The sequence below is a fragment of the Trypanosoma theileri genome, assembly GCF_002087225.1.
Source record: "Trypanosoma theileri isolate Edinburgh chromosome Unknown TM35_Tth_9_V1, whole genome shotgun sequence".
Taxonomy (NCBI): Eukaryota; Euglenozoa; class Kinetoplastea; order Trypanosomatida; family Trypanosomatidae; genus Trypanosoma; species Trypanosoma theileri.
Window position 1 is genome coordinate 579,725 of NW_021639851.1, and position 16,450 is coordinate 596,174.

The window sequence follows — 16,450 nt, forward strand, 5'->3', positions numbered from 1 at the left end:
AATAATAATAATAATAATAATAATAATAATAATAATAATAATAATAATAATAATAATAATAATAATTAATCATATCATTAATATTAATGATATTGTATTCGCATTGCATGCATATCATATTGGATGAGGGGAGGGGAATTGCGTGTATGATGGTGCTACCCACCGCAACGAGGAAAAGGAGAGTCGTGTGCACATGTGAAGGATAACAACGATCTTCAAATAAAAGAAAGCAGCAAATAGGGACCATTCGAAGAAAAAAGAAAAGAAAAAACACAGAAGATCCAACAGAAAAAAAAAGCAGCATTGAAAAAAGGGAGAAAAAAAAAGGTGAGAGAAGTACTCACGGGAAATATAGATATTTATTTATATATATATATCTAAAGAAGAAGAAAAAAAAAAAAAAAACTAAATTTTTCTGAAATTATTTTTTTTTTCTTCGTTTTGCTTGGTGTATAGAGAAAGGATGCTGAGTTATTATTTTTTCTAGTATTATTCTCATTCCCCCCATTTTTTTTTCTTTTTTTTTTTTGTTTTTCTTTGATTTGTAGGTACCATGTGCACATATGTCAGTAGATTTCTTTCTTCCTTTCTTTCTATTTCTCTCCACTCTTTTTTTTTTATTATTATTTTTATTTTTATCCTTTCTTCGCCAGCTCTTTCATTCTCTTTATCTCTCTCTCACTATCTCACTCTCTGTGTTCACCCGACTAAAACACAGAGAAACATAAATACATACGAAATAACAATAGTTTCAGCAATAACAGAAACAATAGGAAAAAAAAAAAAACAGTGATAATGACAACAATAATAATAATAGTAGTAGTATTAATGACGACCCTTTTCAAAAGTTCCAGAATCTAAAAAAACTTTGGTGAGCGGGAGTGAATAAAGATAACATTGTCCTCTAGAGCTTTCTTCGCCAGCTGCTTCTGATGTGGTACACCAGGTGATATAATAGGCCTAACACGAGATCTCACTGTAGAGAGTGATTCCTCTTCTTGTCGCTGTCTCTGTCTATGCCGTTGTTGATGTTGTTGTTGCTGTGGTGGTTGTTGACTTTTAGAAACGCCGAGTGATTCTGTGTTTGGTGTTGCGGCGGCGGATGTGATGATATTCGTTGTGGAAGCCTCCGCCGCATCTGTTTGAGAGACATCCAAGTCATTATATGCAATCTCCTCTAGTGGATGAAAACTAATCATCGCCTCACGTGTGCGTCTTCGCAGTTGTGCCCGCGTGAAGTCCACATTAAACCACGTCACATCACGTGATCCTCGCAAGAAGAGGGCGTGTTGTGTGATGTAATCCACAAAACTCTTCGCACTTCTTTCATCGGCTTGATGGGCCGCCAAAAAGGGAAGAAACGGCGAGATATTCCCTTTGAATCCAACAGCACCAGTGCTAGTTCCAATACTAATACTATTACTGCTTCTTCTTCTATTTTTACTCCGTCCATCTCCCATGGGTATATTGGAATCAAAACTACATTCCATAAGAGAATTAGCACCTTTGACAGCCGCAGCTCCATCATCATTATCATTAGGATTGGATGTTCCTTTACCATTAGCCGCAGAAGATTCGGGATTTTTGGATGTTAACATACCACTCTCACTCTGTAAGGGACCAAATGCTGATGGTCCATCATTACCAAAGCCAATACTTCCATCAGACTGAAGATCAAACGTTTCATCACTAGATAATGCCGTAACGGGAATAGCTGGAGCTCCTTCATTCGTTTGTGCCCTTTTTGTCTGTTTTTTGACTTCTTGTGGTGGATCAATTGTTAATGAGATTGTTCGTCCAGAGTTCGCCGTGTACTTGGATTCAACAAGACAGCTACTAAGTGGGACTGCTAAAGGTACCGATACCGGTGCCGTTACCTTCTTTACACGCACTTCACTTTCCACTATTTCATCATTTCTTGTTATTGTTGGTATTGTTGGGGATGTTGGTGATGCCTGTGCGGCTGTTGCGGTTGCAGCTGTTGGTACAGTTTTTCTCTTCAAGTGCACCCCACGCGCATTGTAATCAGGGACCATAGATGACGGTTTCATCGCTGTGTGATTGGAGTTGTTGCCAACACCATGCACGGAACCCGCACGGAGAGTTATACTCGTAGAGAGTGATCGTGGTCTGTCTGAATCCCGGCATTTGCCTACAATGGCTCCCATCTCTCTCTCTTTCTCTTTCTCTTTCTCTACAATCTCAAACGAGAAGACAATCCCCACAAAAGCAAGAAAACACAAGAATTTTCTCTGTATATATATATATATATATATATATATATATATATATATATTCCTTCTCCGCTGACTGTTTTCTTTATGGTTTCCCTCCCCCTCTCTTTTCACGCCGTAGGTTCTCTTGTGAAGAAAGCGAGAGAATAAGAACAAAAAGAAATATATAAAATTAACACGCAGCAGCAGCAGCTAGAGTGTTATCCGTCCACACCAACGCCGGCGATTGAAGGAACTTGCAGAAATGTGTGAGAGAGAGAGACCGTGAGTGTATGTACGTAAGAGACCAGAAACTATAATACTACAAAAGATTGACTATAATATACACACACACACACACTCTCACACAAAGCGCCAAACTTTTATGTCCGCCTTAACACACCCGGACGTATATTTCTTCTCCCTCCACCAACGACAATGCTCACTACAACCAAAAAAGAAGTGAAACAAACAGAACAAAAACAAAAGTAATGGAACGAAAGGATTTGGAAGGGTCAGAAAAGCACCTGACTAAAATATATCCAAATTACTACTTCTGTTTGTATATATATATTTTTTTTTATATGTGTGCTTGTGCCTGTGGTTGCGATGTCTTCCTCAGCCCGCACTTCTTTATTAGGAGAATAGAAGAAGGAGAGAAAAGAAAGATAGAACTTCCATCAGCAACACCACGAGAAATAAAAGAAATGCAATAAATAGTAATAATAAAAAGAGCAGTCGTAAGCAAAAAACAAAACAAAAAAAAAAAAAGTGTGATAGTAGATAGCCAAAAAACAGCAAATACTTATGGACACACACTCACACACAGACACAAACACGAAGGATAAAGAAAGAAAAAAAAAAAGATCAGTTAATTACGTATTTGGATGCTTCTATTACACGGTGCGACTTGGTAGTTTAGATTTATAATTTATTTAACTCAATTAACCCAAATCGACTATTTCTCAGAAAATTCTTTCATTCCTTCCTTCTTTCATTTCTTTCTTTTTTTTTTTTTTTGGTTTTCGTTGCTTAGTTCCTTTCCTTTACAAATCTAAAAAAAAACAAAAAAAAAACATTTATAATCTCTCCTCTTCCTTTCTCTCTTTTTTCTTTTTTACTTTTCTCTTTCTCTCTTTTTTTCCTTCTTTTCATATTCTTTAATAGGACGAGACCGATGTAGCCGCACCAGCATTCCCATTCACTGCCGCTGCTGAAGAGCGGGCCTTAAAGTCATCCTCCATGGCCGCTTCCAACGCCAGCACGAGTTGACGGTACCGCAGCGCTGTGGCCTCCGCCGCCCGAAACTCCTCCAATGAGTGATGAAGTGAACACCGCAGTTGTTGTTGTTGTTGTTGTTGTTGTTGAGATGATGATGATTGTGTGTTGTTGCCCAGACACGGGGCGGCGGCTGCCCACTGCAGAAACCGCGAGACTTCACAGACATCATCAATGGGACTTTCATAATCATCGCCCTCATCTACCTGAAGAGCATCGGTATCACTGTCCTCACTGTCAATATCACACATGTTATCATCATCATTATCATCATCATCTCCATCATCAATGCCGAGTACATCATCATCCTCAAAGTCAACATCCACTACTTCATCATTATCTGCATTACCACTGCGAATCTCTGCAATATTCTTTTCTGAAATGCGGCATCGTGGTTCAAGAAGGGCATCATTGCGGAAGATACAGTATTCAATGAGTGTTAATGTGGGTTGCATATACACATCAAAACCACTCAAATTGCTATGATGAGCAAGGTATTCAAGAAGTGAGGTTAGACCAAGTGCAATAACTTTACGTGTGAGAATAGAGAGATGATCTACAATTTCCTGTGCATTATCATTCTTATTATTACGTTTTCCTTTTTTCCCCTTCTTTACAGTCTCTGGTGTACCAATAGCTCCACGGAAGAAGTGAAAGAAAGCATCAAAGAATTGTGGATAGGCATTATGCTCCATAATGATTTGTAAGGTTGCCCCAGCATTATAATAGAAGGCATCCATCATAGCAGCCACAATCCAAATCTGAAGACGAACATCACTTTGACGAATCGTCTCATCTGCCAAAGCACGAAGTAATAATAATACAAAACGGGAAAGATATGGATCAAAGAGACCAGATACTTCTTTACAATGTTTTGCTTGATGTAACATAGCTTCAATTAATTGTGGTACGGCAATATGATCCTCCACACCACAAACAGCATTAAATAACATCTTTTCACAAGCTTTATACGTTGCTTCCATAAGTTCAGTATTTTGAAAGTATTGTACTGTCCCATTAGATACATAACTGTCAAGTACTTCTTCAATTCCAACGAAGAAATCCACACCAACACCAGTATCTATGGAATTAAATAATAATGGTAAGATTTCCCAACAATCCGATGGAATAGGTTTAGAAAAGTTATTAACATGCAGAACGATAATAAGTGTCTTTTCCATAAATTCATAATTATCTGGATACTCCAATACCTTCTTTGCAAGGAGTAAGAGATCAGACCTCATATTATTAATAGTCTCAATATTATGTCTAGAAGCCTGTACAATAGTATCCAAGGCATCCAACATGGCACAAGCACTCATATCTGCACGAGAATAATAGGCAATATTATCTTCATTCATAGCCTCTTCTTGCTGAGCTAAATCAAATGCTGTTGCGAGGAAGTGTTGCACAAGCGTTTTACCAATCTTTCCTAAAACAAATGTTAACTCTGGTGCAAAGTGTTCCACAAGATAAAGTAATGCTGTAGGAACAAAGGTAGTTTGAACTCTATTAAGAAATCCAATACATTCCTCTACCAAAGGTACAAGAATAGGTCGAATATACGGTAATGCCCGTTTCATTTCCAAAAAGGTACACATCGCATCAATAGCCCCTAAACGAATTCTTGCATTACTGTCTTGAACAAGAGAACATATCAATTGTGTAAAGGAGGCAAAATGTTCTTCAGAGGCAATAGGAACTTTAGAGTATCGCTGACACACCACAAGGGCTTTACATCGTAGAGGAACAAATGGAACCGTAGGAAGAACACGTGGGGCTACAAAAGTAACAAGTACTTGTGCCATTTGTGTTTGCCAAATTTCAGGAACTTTTCGAAGATGTTTTCGAAGTACAGAAAGAAGATGAAGAAATCCAAAAGTTCGTGGAAAAGTTTCATTATTATCTTCCTGTGAGAGTCCAACTGTTAAGATTTGAATAATTTTTTGTAGTGAATCTTCATGATAATCTTTTCCACCTTTAATCATCGCTAATATAGCGTTAGAGGCGGCTTGTCGTTGGGAAATCTCACCTTGATCAAATCCCTCTTCCATCATGTACTGTACAAAATCTGAAAGATCACTGTCATCTGCAAATGCTGATTCATCTTCTTCGTTAAAACATAAATAAGGAAAGAATAAAGATTCCACTACATGCATTAACTCTGGAAGAAGATACTGTTGATAAAGTGTTTTGTCAAGCGTACATAATTTAATATATCGTATAGCGAACATATCTGCCTTTTGGTGTAAACTTCGTGCCTTTGAAGTGGCCGCATACTCCAACCATCGCTTCCATACACCAAAGAAAGCGGCCGCATGTGTTGTTAAGAAACGTTTCGCAATCGGTGGAGGTTTTTTATTTCGTGTGGCATCATTTAAAACAGAAAAAGAAATCATCGCAATTCGTTTCAGGCAACGTACATAAGTTTCATATACTTTCTGTGATCCATTGGCGGCGGCTTCACATGCAGAAACAAAATGTCGTTCAGGGTATTGAGACATTTCTTGAAACCATGCATCAAAAGCCGTTGCTGGAATTTCTCGAGTTTCTTTTACTTGCAATGCGGTCTCAACAACACACTCCATCGCTTTAAGGACCATATGATCCACCCGCAAGTCTGTGTAAGATAAGAAAGAGGGAAGTGCTGTAAGGAGACAACTACAAACCTCTAATTTAAGTGGCATAGGCTCAAGTTGAGGTGTCTTAAATCTCTTGATATACACATATAATAATCGCAATGAGGCTAAGGCGTGTTCTACAGAAACACTCGCCTTATCACGTGTAATTTCTGGCATAAGTTGTGGAAGATAATTCCATTCAAATGCACTAATAATATTAGCAACACATTCACAAATGATGTTTTGATGCTTCTCTGAAACCACAAAAACACCATTATAGAGAAGTGTTTTTACCTCATCCAATACTCCTGGTATAGTGGAGAGCTGCTCCTCATCCAGTGTGTGTACAATGCAGTTCTTTGCATAAATGAGGGCGGAAAGACTTTGAGCGGGTGGAATTGTTGTGTCAACACCAGCGCGAAGAAGTGCGCAGAGATGAGTTGCGGCGTCCGGTCCATTAAGAGCCGCTTCGAGTTGTGCCGTTGCGGCCAATCGCGCCTCCCGCTCTCCACCGTACGCAACGGCAAGAAGCTGAAGTACGTCCATTAGTTCGTTTACACACACACACAGAAAGAGACACTTCTTACTCTCTCCTTTTTCAGAGAGTAGATGTATGTATGTATGTATGTATGTATGTATGTATGTATGTATGTAAGGTTGTGTGTGGTGGTGTGAGTTTCTTTTTAGTCCGAGAGAAAAAGAGAAAAAGAGATAAAGAAAGAAGATACAATCATAAAGTAGTCGTAATAAGAAAGAAAAATAACACAAGGAGGTATGTTTACACCCTGTTTGAATGGTGTTGATTTCTGTCTCCTATCCGTTTTTCCATTACAGAAGACTATAAGGACAAGCAATAAGAAAATTTCTTTACATCGTAATACGAGTATGCACATATACATTTTACATACACACACTCACACTCAAACAGTGAAATGGTTAGAGGGAAATATAAGCGTAAATAATAACAATAACAATAACAATTACAATTACAACAATAACAAAAACTGTGTATTCAAATAATTTACACCATAAAATTTTTCGTTCCAGTGGCTATATAAGCTGCTACTCCAGGTGATTTGTTATAGGGAGATGATGCCTGTGGATTTGCAGGATTAAACGGTAATAATTGTTCTGGATGACGTAGAGCTTTACTTAAAGTAAGAAGAGAATTTGTATCTTTTCCATTGCCATGCAGTGCCAACGTTGTGGATGTACCATATGGGTGTGCAGCTTGTGTATCATTTGAATCTTGAATAACAGGATAATGTAGAGATGCCTGTTGCCATGGTCGAGATTTAAAAGCTGCTTTCAATACTTCAGGGAGTTCTTTACGACCATTAAAGTGACCTCGCGGTAGTTTAGCATAGGCCATATATAATGGTGGTTTCCCACTCTTCTTATGAGGAACAACAGGTGTATCTAATGTCTCTTGTTCCATATTTCTTCTTCTTCTCTTCTCATCATATGAGAGTAAGGGTAAACTTGGTCTTCTATACATCATGGATGGATGATGCGTAGCAGATGCCGTGTCATTTGGTGAAGGAGTACGGAGTTGTATTTTGGTATTTTCACCATACTCCTGCAGTATTTGTTGAGTGACGGTTTCCATCTCCAGTGGAGTGTCCTCTAAGAGTGGAATCACAACAGCCTCATCCTCTGTTTTTGGTAATCGCACAATAAGGGTTGGGGCCCCACCAGCACTATTGCCTTCACAAAGGAAAAATGGTACATTCGTGTTTTCACGAATGGATTCAACAGCAAGATTAAAACGATTATTACTTAATAACTTCTTCTGACGCATATCTGCAAGCCAACGAAGTAAGGCTATAATATCTTCCATTTCTTCTTCTTCTTCCTCTTCTCCTTCTCCTTCTCCTTCTTTCCAAATCCTAGTATCATCAACACTACGATAACTACCGATAGTCGATAAACCACCAGGTGTTGATCTTAATGTAGGGGATACTCTTGCTGATGCTGATGCTGCTGCTGCTTCAGGAGATTTTGCCTTCTTACGCACTTTTGCCTCTTCTCGTAAGGCTTGCAAACGTTTTTGTAAGGCGGTGTCCGTCTGGAGTACATTTTGTTGAAGTTGCTCAAGTAAATCACATCCTCTTTCAGATAAAGCTATAGTGCGTAATTCATCTGTGGCATCACTACTATCTTCTAGTCTGCTACTTAACACAGAACTAGGTAGAGATGATGCGGTTAATCTGGGCAAATATACAGTACCACTACTCTCTGAAGAAGTTTTTGTACCTTTAAATAGTTCTTCTTTACCCTGATGCTGCTTCTCGTGAAGTTTGTTCTTTGATGGTGAAGATAAGGATGCTGCAGTTGGATAAGTAGTAGATGATAAAGTTGCCATAGATACCACATATCCTTCTTGTGTACCCTTTCTCTCTACAGATTCTCCAGATGATTTAGATTTATAATGATCTAAAGAAGTAGTACTTAATTCTTTTCCACTTTCAGAATACGTTAAAGTTTTATCTTTTTGTTGTCTGGAAAGTGCAGCTACTCCTTTTTTTTTCTTTGGTGGGGCACGAGTCATACATTCACGTTTATTTCTCTTAGCCATTGACACTGATGAAGTTAAACTCTCTATTGTTTGATCAGCGGCAGTAATATCGTCTGCGGGTGAAAGAGATTCTTCTTTATTTTTCTTATCCTGCGTTAATACCTTTTTCATCGACTTTACACCTTCTTTTCCTTGACGAGATTTTCCCAAATCTGTTCCATCTCCCTGGTCACTGGTTTGCAAGGTATCAAAAGATGAAAACAAGTTTGAAGGATCATTATCACCTAAAACATGTCGGTTACTTGATTTATATTGTTTGGATAAACGTTTTTTACCTGTTGCTCCATCAACTAAATTCTGAGTATCTGTATTATCATTTAAGCCAACACCTAGAGATCCTGGTAAACCTGACTCTGCATTCACTATTCCAAGTTGTGATATTTCCAAATTACTGGCACTACCTTCACTATCGTTTAGGTTATTTATTCCCTTCTTTGCATTAACACCTTCTGTTTTATGTACACCCTTTTGAAAGGGAAATTTTCTACGTTTTTTAACAGCACCAGTTGAATCATCACTTTCCGTATCTAATTCCATCCCCTCTAATACACCTTGACTACCACTCCGACAAGGCTGGGTTTCACCCGCATCATTGATGGTTTTAAGAAGATCACCACTACCACTACTACTTCTGCTGTCATTATTATCATCATTATTATCTTTTTTCTGATCACGCTTCCCTTTGAAATGCTTTTCCACCCGCAACTCTCCATGCTTTCCGGAAACTTCAGTAGAAGAACCTTCTATCGGTGCACTTTCATCCATTTCATTCAGTTGTACTAAACTTCCGGCACGAAGAGAGGCGCGTAAACTAGCAGCAAGAGATGGGGAATCCCCTGATTTCAATTGACCACTACTTTCAGCATGACTTATATTCCCTTCTTTTGCCTCAAATAAAATTGAAGAACCAAGTTTACTACTGCCACGGCTACGTATTCTTCTTTCTAAAGATAAACTTCCAAAAGATAATCGATAACTGCTTTTAGATATATTGCTGTATCCGCTTCTGGAAGCATTCGCCTTTTCACTACGAATAGCTGATTCCTCCGCGTCCAATAACATCGAGTATGATCCACCTGGAACACTAAAATCCATTATTCCTGATTCTCCCACCATTGAAATAGAAGTAGATCTCGGTACGATCTTTTTTCTTGGCTTACGATGCGGAACAGTTTCAGCTCTGCAAGCATACATACAACCCGCAATCGTTGATAATGGACCTCTATGTGGAGGTTTTCTCGGTTGTGCATTCTCAGCTGTACTTCGTAGAGGTGGTGGGAGAAATCGACGCCGTTTCCGCGCTGTGTGTTTAGCAGCACGTGAACACTTCTGTTCTCCACTTTTTACAGTACGTCGTGAAGATTGTCTCGTTTTATTAGTCTTACTAGTAATAGCAGTAGTAGTAGTAGTAGTAGTAGTAGTAGTAGCAGTAGCAGCAATAGGAACAGGAAGAACAGTAGTAGAAGCACCTTCACCAATACTAGTAGGTGGAGATGGGAGAGAATCTTGCAATGTATCTATGGTGGAAAGTTTTTCCGTTCCTTCTTGAGATACATTATGTGTAGAAACCACTGGTTCCTTTTCATCCTTCTTAAGTTTGTGATGCTTTGTGTTGGCACCCCGTACCTTATCGGTTTCATTACCAACCGTAGTCATACCACGCTCTCTATCTCGTTTAAATTGTGCTACCGCAGTTACTTGATCATCCACATCCTTTAGCATTCCTATACTAATGGAGAGATTTCTTCTATCTGGGATTGAAGAACGTTTTGGTTTTTCCACACTTAATGTAATACCTTGATGATTGACCCAAGCCAATAAAGTATCCTGAACATTTTTCGGTATACTATTAATACAGTCACTTGGAACAAAGGAAAACTCTTCTACGAGTTTCCTTTTTTGAGCACCTTTATTAGATTTCTTTTTACCTCCACGATCTTGTTTTTGTAGTTCCTTTTTATTTGAAATATTCTTATCCTCTCTTATTCCTTCAACCGCCTTTGCCTTGGATTTATCTTTCTCTTTTTTCTTTTCTTCCTCTTCCTTTTCCTGTTCTGCCGTCTTTTGTTCTTTCTCTTCTTCTTCTTCTCCAGGTTCCGTCCTCTTTTCTTCCTCTTCTTCTTCTTTCTTTGCACACATCACAGCTAATATAGACTCTGGTAGAAGTGAAGTAGAGGATATCTCACTCATTCCTCTTCTTACCCAGTATGGGGCGGCTCTTAAATAGTCCAGGATAACTGTTATAAATTGAGATTCCGTGCTCTTCTCATCTATAGTCCTCTTAACCGTGCGGTCTTTACTTGAATCCAGAACTTTACAGGCATCTATAATCACATTATGTGGACCTGCAAGAATAGCACCATTCTCTAATGGCTGTTCAAAGGCGTTTCCTGTTAATTCTCCACTCGCATTTTCCATAATTTTCACTGCTGCCACTGAATGACGATAGAAACTATTTCCCTCCACCTTTCCTTGAGAGCGTTCATTCATTGTGATTCCAATATTACCTGCAAGAAAGATATTTTTGCGTAATGTCAATGTACAACCATCCTCTAACAATACAGCCGTACCACCCGTTATAAAGGAGGAATTCTCTACTAATCCACCACCACTTGCAGATAACAAGGGATATTGTATTTTTGATACTCCCACAAAATTACAAAGATGAAATGTTGGTGAGGATAAGGATGAGGATAAGGATGTGTTTAGCACCACTAATTTACTATGTGGTTGACTAAGAAAGAGACAATTGTAAAAGAGTGGATTGGCATCTCCTAACACTTCCACTGCCGTTACACATCGAATGAATACACTATTCATGATAGTTCCATTTCCATTTTCCTGTATAAGAACACCACAGGGAAGTTCATAAAATAAACATTCCACTACCATACCTGTTCCCATATTTCCTTGTATAAATCCTTTACCATCTTCACCAAAGAAAAGGCATCGAAACATAATTATAGTAGCATATTCACTTACAGTAACAGCATTACATCTTTTTGAAGCGAAACTATTATATGCAAAGACACATCGTCCCTGTTCAATACGTCCAAATGCTTGAATATCTCCAGAAATACTTTCAGCAAATGTACATCCAATAGTATTAACAGCGGCTCCTTCTTTTATTTGTATACCCAGAGTATTTCCAAGAAACATACTATTATTAACAAGTACAGTTTCACCTGTATCTTCTAAACATAAAGCACATGCATTATTCGTATATCGATTAAGGGCAAAATGACCTACTCCACCATTACGAACACAAACACTAGCACTTCCAGATTCTGAATTTTTATCAAATATATTATCTACTACAATAGGTTTTGCTCCTGTAATAGATAAAATACCATAGTTACTACTTGCCTCAAAAGCATTTCGCCATATTTGTGGAGAAGACTCTTGTTCACAACGACATGCAATCTTATTTTTATCAAATACATTACTGAAAATACGTCCAGAACTTTCTGAGCCACTTAACACCATACCTGTTTGACAAGAAAGAAAACGGTTATTATACACACGAATTTGTGGAGTATCCTGTATAAACATACCACAAAATTCTCCTTCAAATGTGTTATCACTTACCAATACAACAATTCCCTCAGAGGAAAGGAATATACCATGTTGACCACTTCCACTAAAATTATTGTCTAATATCCTGGCTTCACCGTAGTTTCCCATGATATTTACTGAAAATTTAATCTGTTTGATAAATTGGCATTTCTTTATTTCTACACGTTTCGCACTTAATGTACTGATAGCTTTTGAATTTCCATTAAAATTACATCTATCAATAACGGTTTCTGCCTCATCTAATACTTTTATCGCATCTGTTGAAGATTCAAACCTACATGCTCTTACCTGCACTTGTGGTCCCTTTTCAAGAGAAACACTTACACCAGAATTATCGTTAAATACACATTTCTCCATAAGAATAGAAAGAGAACCATCAGTAGAACCATCAGAAGAAGAAGAAGAAATCTCACCAGCGGATGAAAGGCCTGTACTATTATTTGCAAAAGCACACTCCAATATTGTGGAAGACACACTAGATGGATCAGAGATATTAAACACAACGCCTACATCAAGTTGTTGAACAATACACCGTTTCATATGAACAGCGGATTCCACCCGTACTCCAATAGGAGCATGTTCGAAAACACAATCTTGAATATCAGGTACACTTCCAGATTGTATTTCAAGGTTAAACTCTTTATTATGCTCAAAGTGACACTTTTTCAATCGTGGTTGACCATTTCCTTTACACACCATACCGGCTGCGGTGTTTTGGCTAATAGTACATCTCTCTAGAGATACACGTGGAAAGAGTAATAATACGCCACCTTTTCCATTTCGTGTGATTTCTGTACTTTCAATCGTAATAAATGTCTCATTATCTGTATTAGTATTCAAGTTGTTATTATCATGGAAATCACTCTCAGTAACTTTCAAACCATAATTAACTGAATCACTAATAGTAAGATCACTGAGTTCAGAATCTTTTGCAAGTTGACCACAAAGAACAATTCCACAATCTGTAGATGCAATTATTACCGTTGTCTGCAAAACCATACAACTCTCAGACTCCACCAATACACCTGTGCGGCATTTTTCTACCGTTGTGTAGCTTATCATACCACAACTATGAGGTTCATAGTAAATACCAGCTTCTGTGCAATCCTTGATCATCATTTGTGTATATCTCGGAAAAACCTTTTGTTGCGTAGTATTATAACTATGACTATGACTACTATTGTTACTATGAGTGTTCGTTTTACTGTTCACAGTGGATTCTTTACAATTCTGACTATGGGATTCATTTTCATTTGGTGATGTGAACATAATTCCCATTTTACATGCATGAATAGTGGTGTGTTCTGCCAATACATGTGAGGTGGGAGCGGCCATCATCCCAACATGTGAACATTCAATAATATCGCAATGAGATAACACTATACCAGCCCCATCATGAATAACAATACCACTTCCTTTTTGTTTACAACAGGCACGAATCTTGCAGAGTTCTAAGCGAATCATACCATTACGATGACAAACAACACCTTCTTCACAATTATTACCATCAATCGTACAATTTACAAGTTGTGGGAGTTCAGCTTGTGTTTCTGTACTCATCACCAGCACACCGCAGCGTTGATGATTCATCATACACTGTTTAAATACTACATTACCTGCTTCTTCTAGTTGAATCGCATTCTCTTTCGTATTCTCTAATATACACTGTATAAATGAACAAGCTCCTCCTGCACGTACATATACACCAGCTATACCAGATTCTTCAATAGTAACTTCACGTATATGTACATCTACAGAAGGACCTTGTACCATCACACCAAACTGTTTAGATTTTTGAATACTATTATGACTAAAACGGATATAAGTACCCATTTGAAGTAATAAACCAACAGTACAGTTTAAAATCTTATGATCTTTCACCATAGCAAAGGCATCTGCAGCGGCTAATATACCCACTTCACATTCTTCAATATGATTATCATGAAAATCACCACCACCACCAGAAAGTATTATACCATTATCTGCACCGAATATATTATTTTCATAAACGGTTACAGATTCACTTAATTCACATGATACACCAAAACTTTTACAAAAACGTATTTGATTTCCTTGAATAACAGCAGAACATCCTCTTGAACACCGTATACCGTATTCCACACTTTCCATTCGACATTGAAGTACTTGACATTCTGTTCCAAGACCATCTATATGTATAGCCCCTCCTTTACATTTTTTAACTGTATTGTTTTCCACAAGGGCTTTAGCGCTTAAACCTACTTGAATACCAACTATTGCGATCCCAGTGAGAGAGTTTCCCTTTATCGTAACAGTGGCTTGTTCAAGTGCATATACCGCCGTTGCCCGCATATTACAAAAACGATTATTCATCACCATACAATTACTTCCCTCTCCTTCTACTACAATTCCATGATAACCAAGGGTGACATCATTTTCTTCTACATATACATATCCTCCTGATTTCACATAAATTGTTTCCTCCATAGAACTCATACTGTTTCGTTCTAAATTCGCTTTACCCCCTTTTTCCACCAATATACCTTCTTTAAGACTAGAATACATAACATTACCACGGGCGGTACATTCACTTTTCTCTGTTACCACTACCGTCGCACACGCCGTACTTTCCAATGTATTTTCTTTCAATGTGGCTTTACTACTCTCTACAAGCACCACGTGATGTACAGAGGACTCTCGCAGGGCATTCTTTTCAGCCACTAGAGAACTTCCACCACGAATATAAACACTCGTCGCTTTTCCCACAATCACATTTGAAAGAAGCGTGAGATGAGAACTATTTTGGACCATAATACCATATGTACTATTTCCATGAGAACCAGAAATAATGTTATTTTCAATAGTAGCAACACCATGACGTGTAATAGAGAAATCAGCGAGTGTGTTATTGGTTAATACATTTTTTGAAATGATACAATCTGCACAATTTCCAAATAAGGCAACACCAATAGAACTTTCAGATATATTACACTCATTCATAGTAACAACGGAGTGATCAATCAAGACACCATAATGAACATTCTTTTTCAAATCACATTTAAGTAATGTGACTCTAGAAGAAGAAGATGATGATGATGATGAATTTCCTCCATTAGAAGAATGACCACTATTTTTAAGATTATTATTACTATTACTATTACTATTACTATTACTACTACTATTCGTATAAACATGAATACCACCACCACAAGATAGAATATCATTTCCCTGAACACATAATAAGGCTTCCTCCGCAACTATAATACCCCATCCTACACAATTTACAATACGGTTTCCACGAAAATGATCTGGTGGAATATTACAATTTTTAAAGTAAAATCCACCAATACCATTACAAAGTAAATTTCCCATAAGAAAAGGTACAGCTCCATCCATCACACAAACAAGACCTGTCCATCCATTTGCATTAGTTTCAGCTAACATTTGAGGGGAATGTACAGATGCGGGATCCATTTCATCCTGAGCGGAAGTCCCTCCACCGCCTCTAATAATGTTTTCTCGAAAACAAGGTTCACATACAGTTAATAATCTTCCACTTATAAATACAGCTGAAGAACATTGATCATGTTTTTGTGTAATACGATTGGAATGTAAATCTGGTTTCCCACTTGTATTAATATGTACACAACCAGCGTTATGATAACTAATATCATTATTTTCATAAATTCCACTACTATTTCCAGTAATAGATAAACCAAAACCATGATCTGAATTTTGAATTTGACAATGCGATACCTGTGGAGATGCATCATTCGTAACATAAAGAGAAGATATCTCACAATTACGAATAATAGGTGATCCTTGTTCAATCAATACACCTTGACTTTCAGAGGCTTTACTACCTTTTGCTAAAATAGTTAAACGCTGAATAAGGACAGGTCCATCGGTTCTAATGGTTAAACATGGTCCACGGGATATAATCACAGGTGGTTCTCCATCTTTTGCACTACACAATTCTAATGGGTGTTGAATTGTAATAGTTTCAAAATATTTTCCACTCTCAATCTCAATGCGGTCATTTGGCTTTGATGCCTGAATCGCATCTGCAATCTGACGAAATGGTGAAGTGATACTTTTGCCTACACGTATGAGTCGCACCTCACGCCCGGTGAGACCACTCACACCGCGTGTGAACTTGGCCTCCGCACCTAAAGACATAATATATATATATATATCTTATTTAC

General features: G+C 37.9%; 3 protein-coding genes across 3 annotated transcripts; all 3 read right to left on the reverse strand.

Annotated features, from left to right (window-relative positions):
- Nucleotides 1-857: 857 nt before the first annotated feature.
- Nucleotides 858-2,168, reverse strand: TM35_000093250 (uncharacterized protein; the record flags this gene model as incomplete). The annotated part of the gene is made up of 1 exon (XM_029024564.1): nucleotides 858-2,168. One exon carries the CDS (start codon nucleotides 2,166-2,168, stop codon nucleotides 858-860), a length of 1,311 nt encoding a protein of 436 aa, XP_028884341.1.
- A 1,205-nt stretch (nucleotides 2,169-3,373) lies between these two features.
- TM35_000093260 (importin 7) lies at nucleotides 3,374-6,658 on the reverse strand (the record flags this gene model as incomplete). The annotated part of the gene is made up of 1 exon (XM_029024565.1): nucleotides 3,374-6,658. The coding sequence occupies one exon, from the start codon at nucleotides 6,656-6,658 to the stop codon at nucleotides 3,374-3,376; it is 3,285 nt and encodes a 1,094-aa protein (XP_028884342.1).
- Nucleotides 6,659-7,133: 475 nt separating this feature from the next.
- On the reverse strand, nucleotides 7,134-16,424 carry TM35_000093270 (uncharacterized protein; the record flags this gene model as incomplete). The annotated part of the gene is made up of 1 exon (XM_029024566.1): nucleotides 7,134-16,424. The coding sequence occupies one exon, from the start codon at nucleotides 16,422-16,424 to the stop codon at nucleotides 7,134-7,136; it is 9,291 nt and encodes a 3,096-aa protein (XP_028884343.1).
- Between the last annotated feature and the right edge of the window lie 26 nt (nucleotides 16,425-16,450).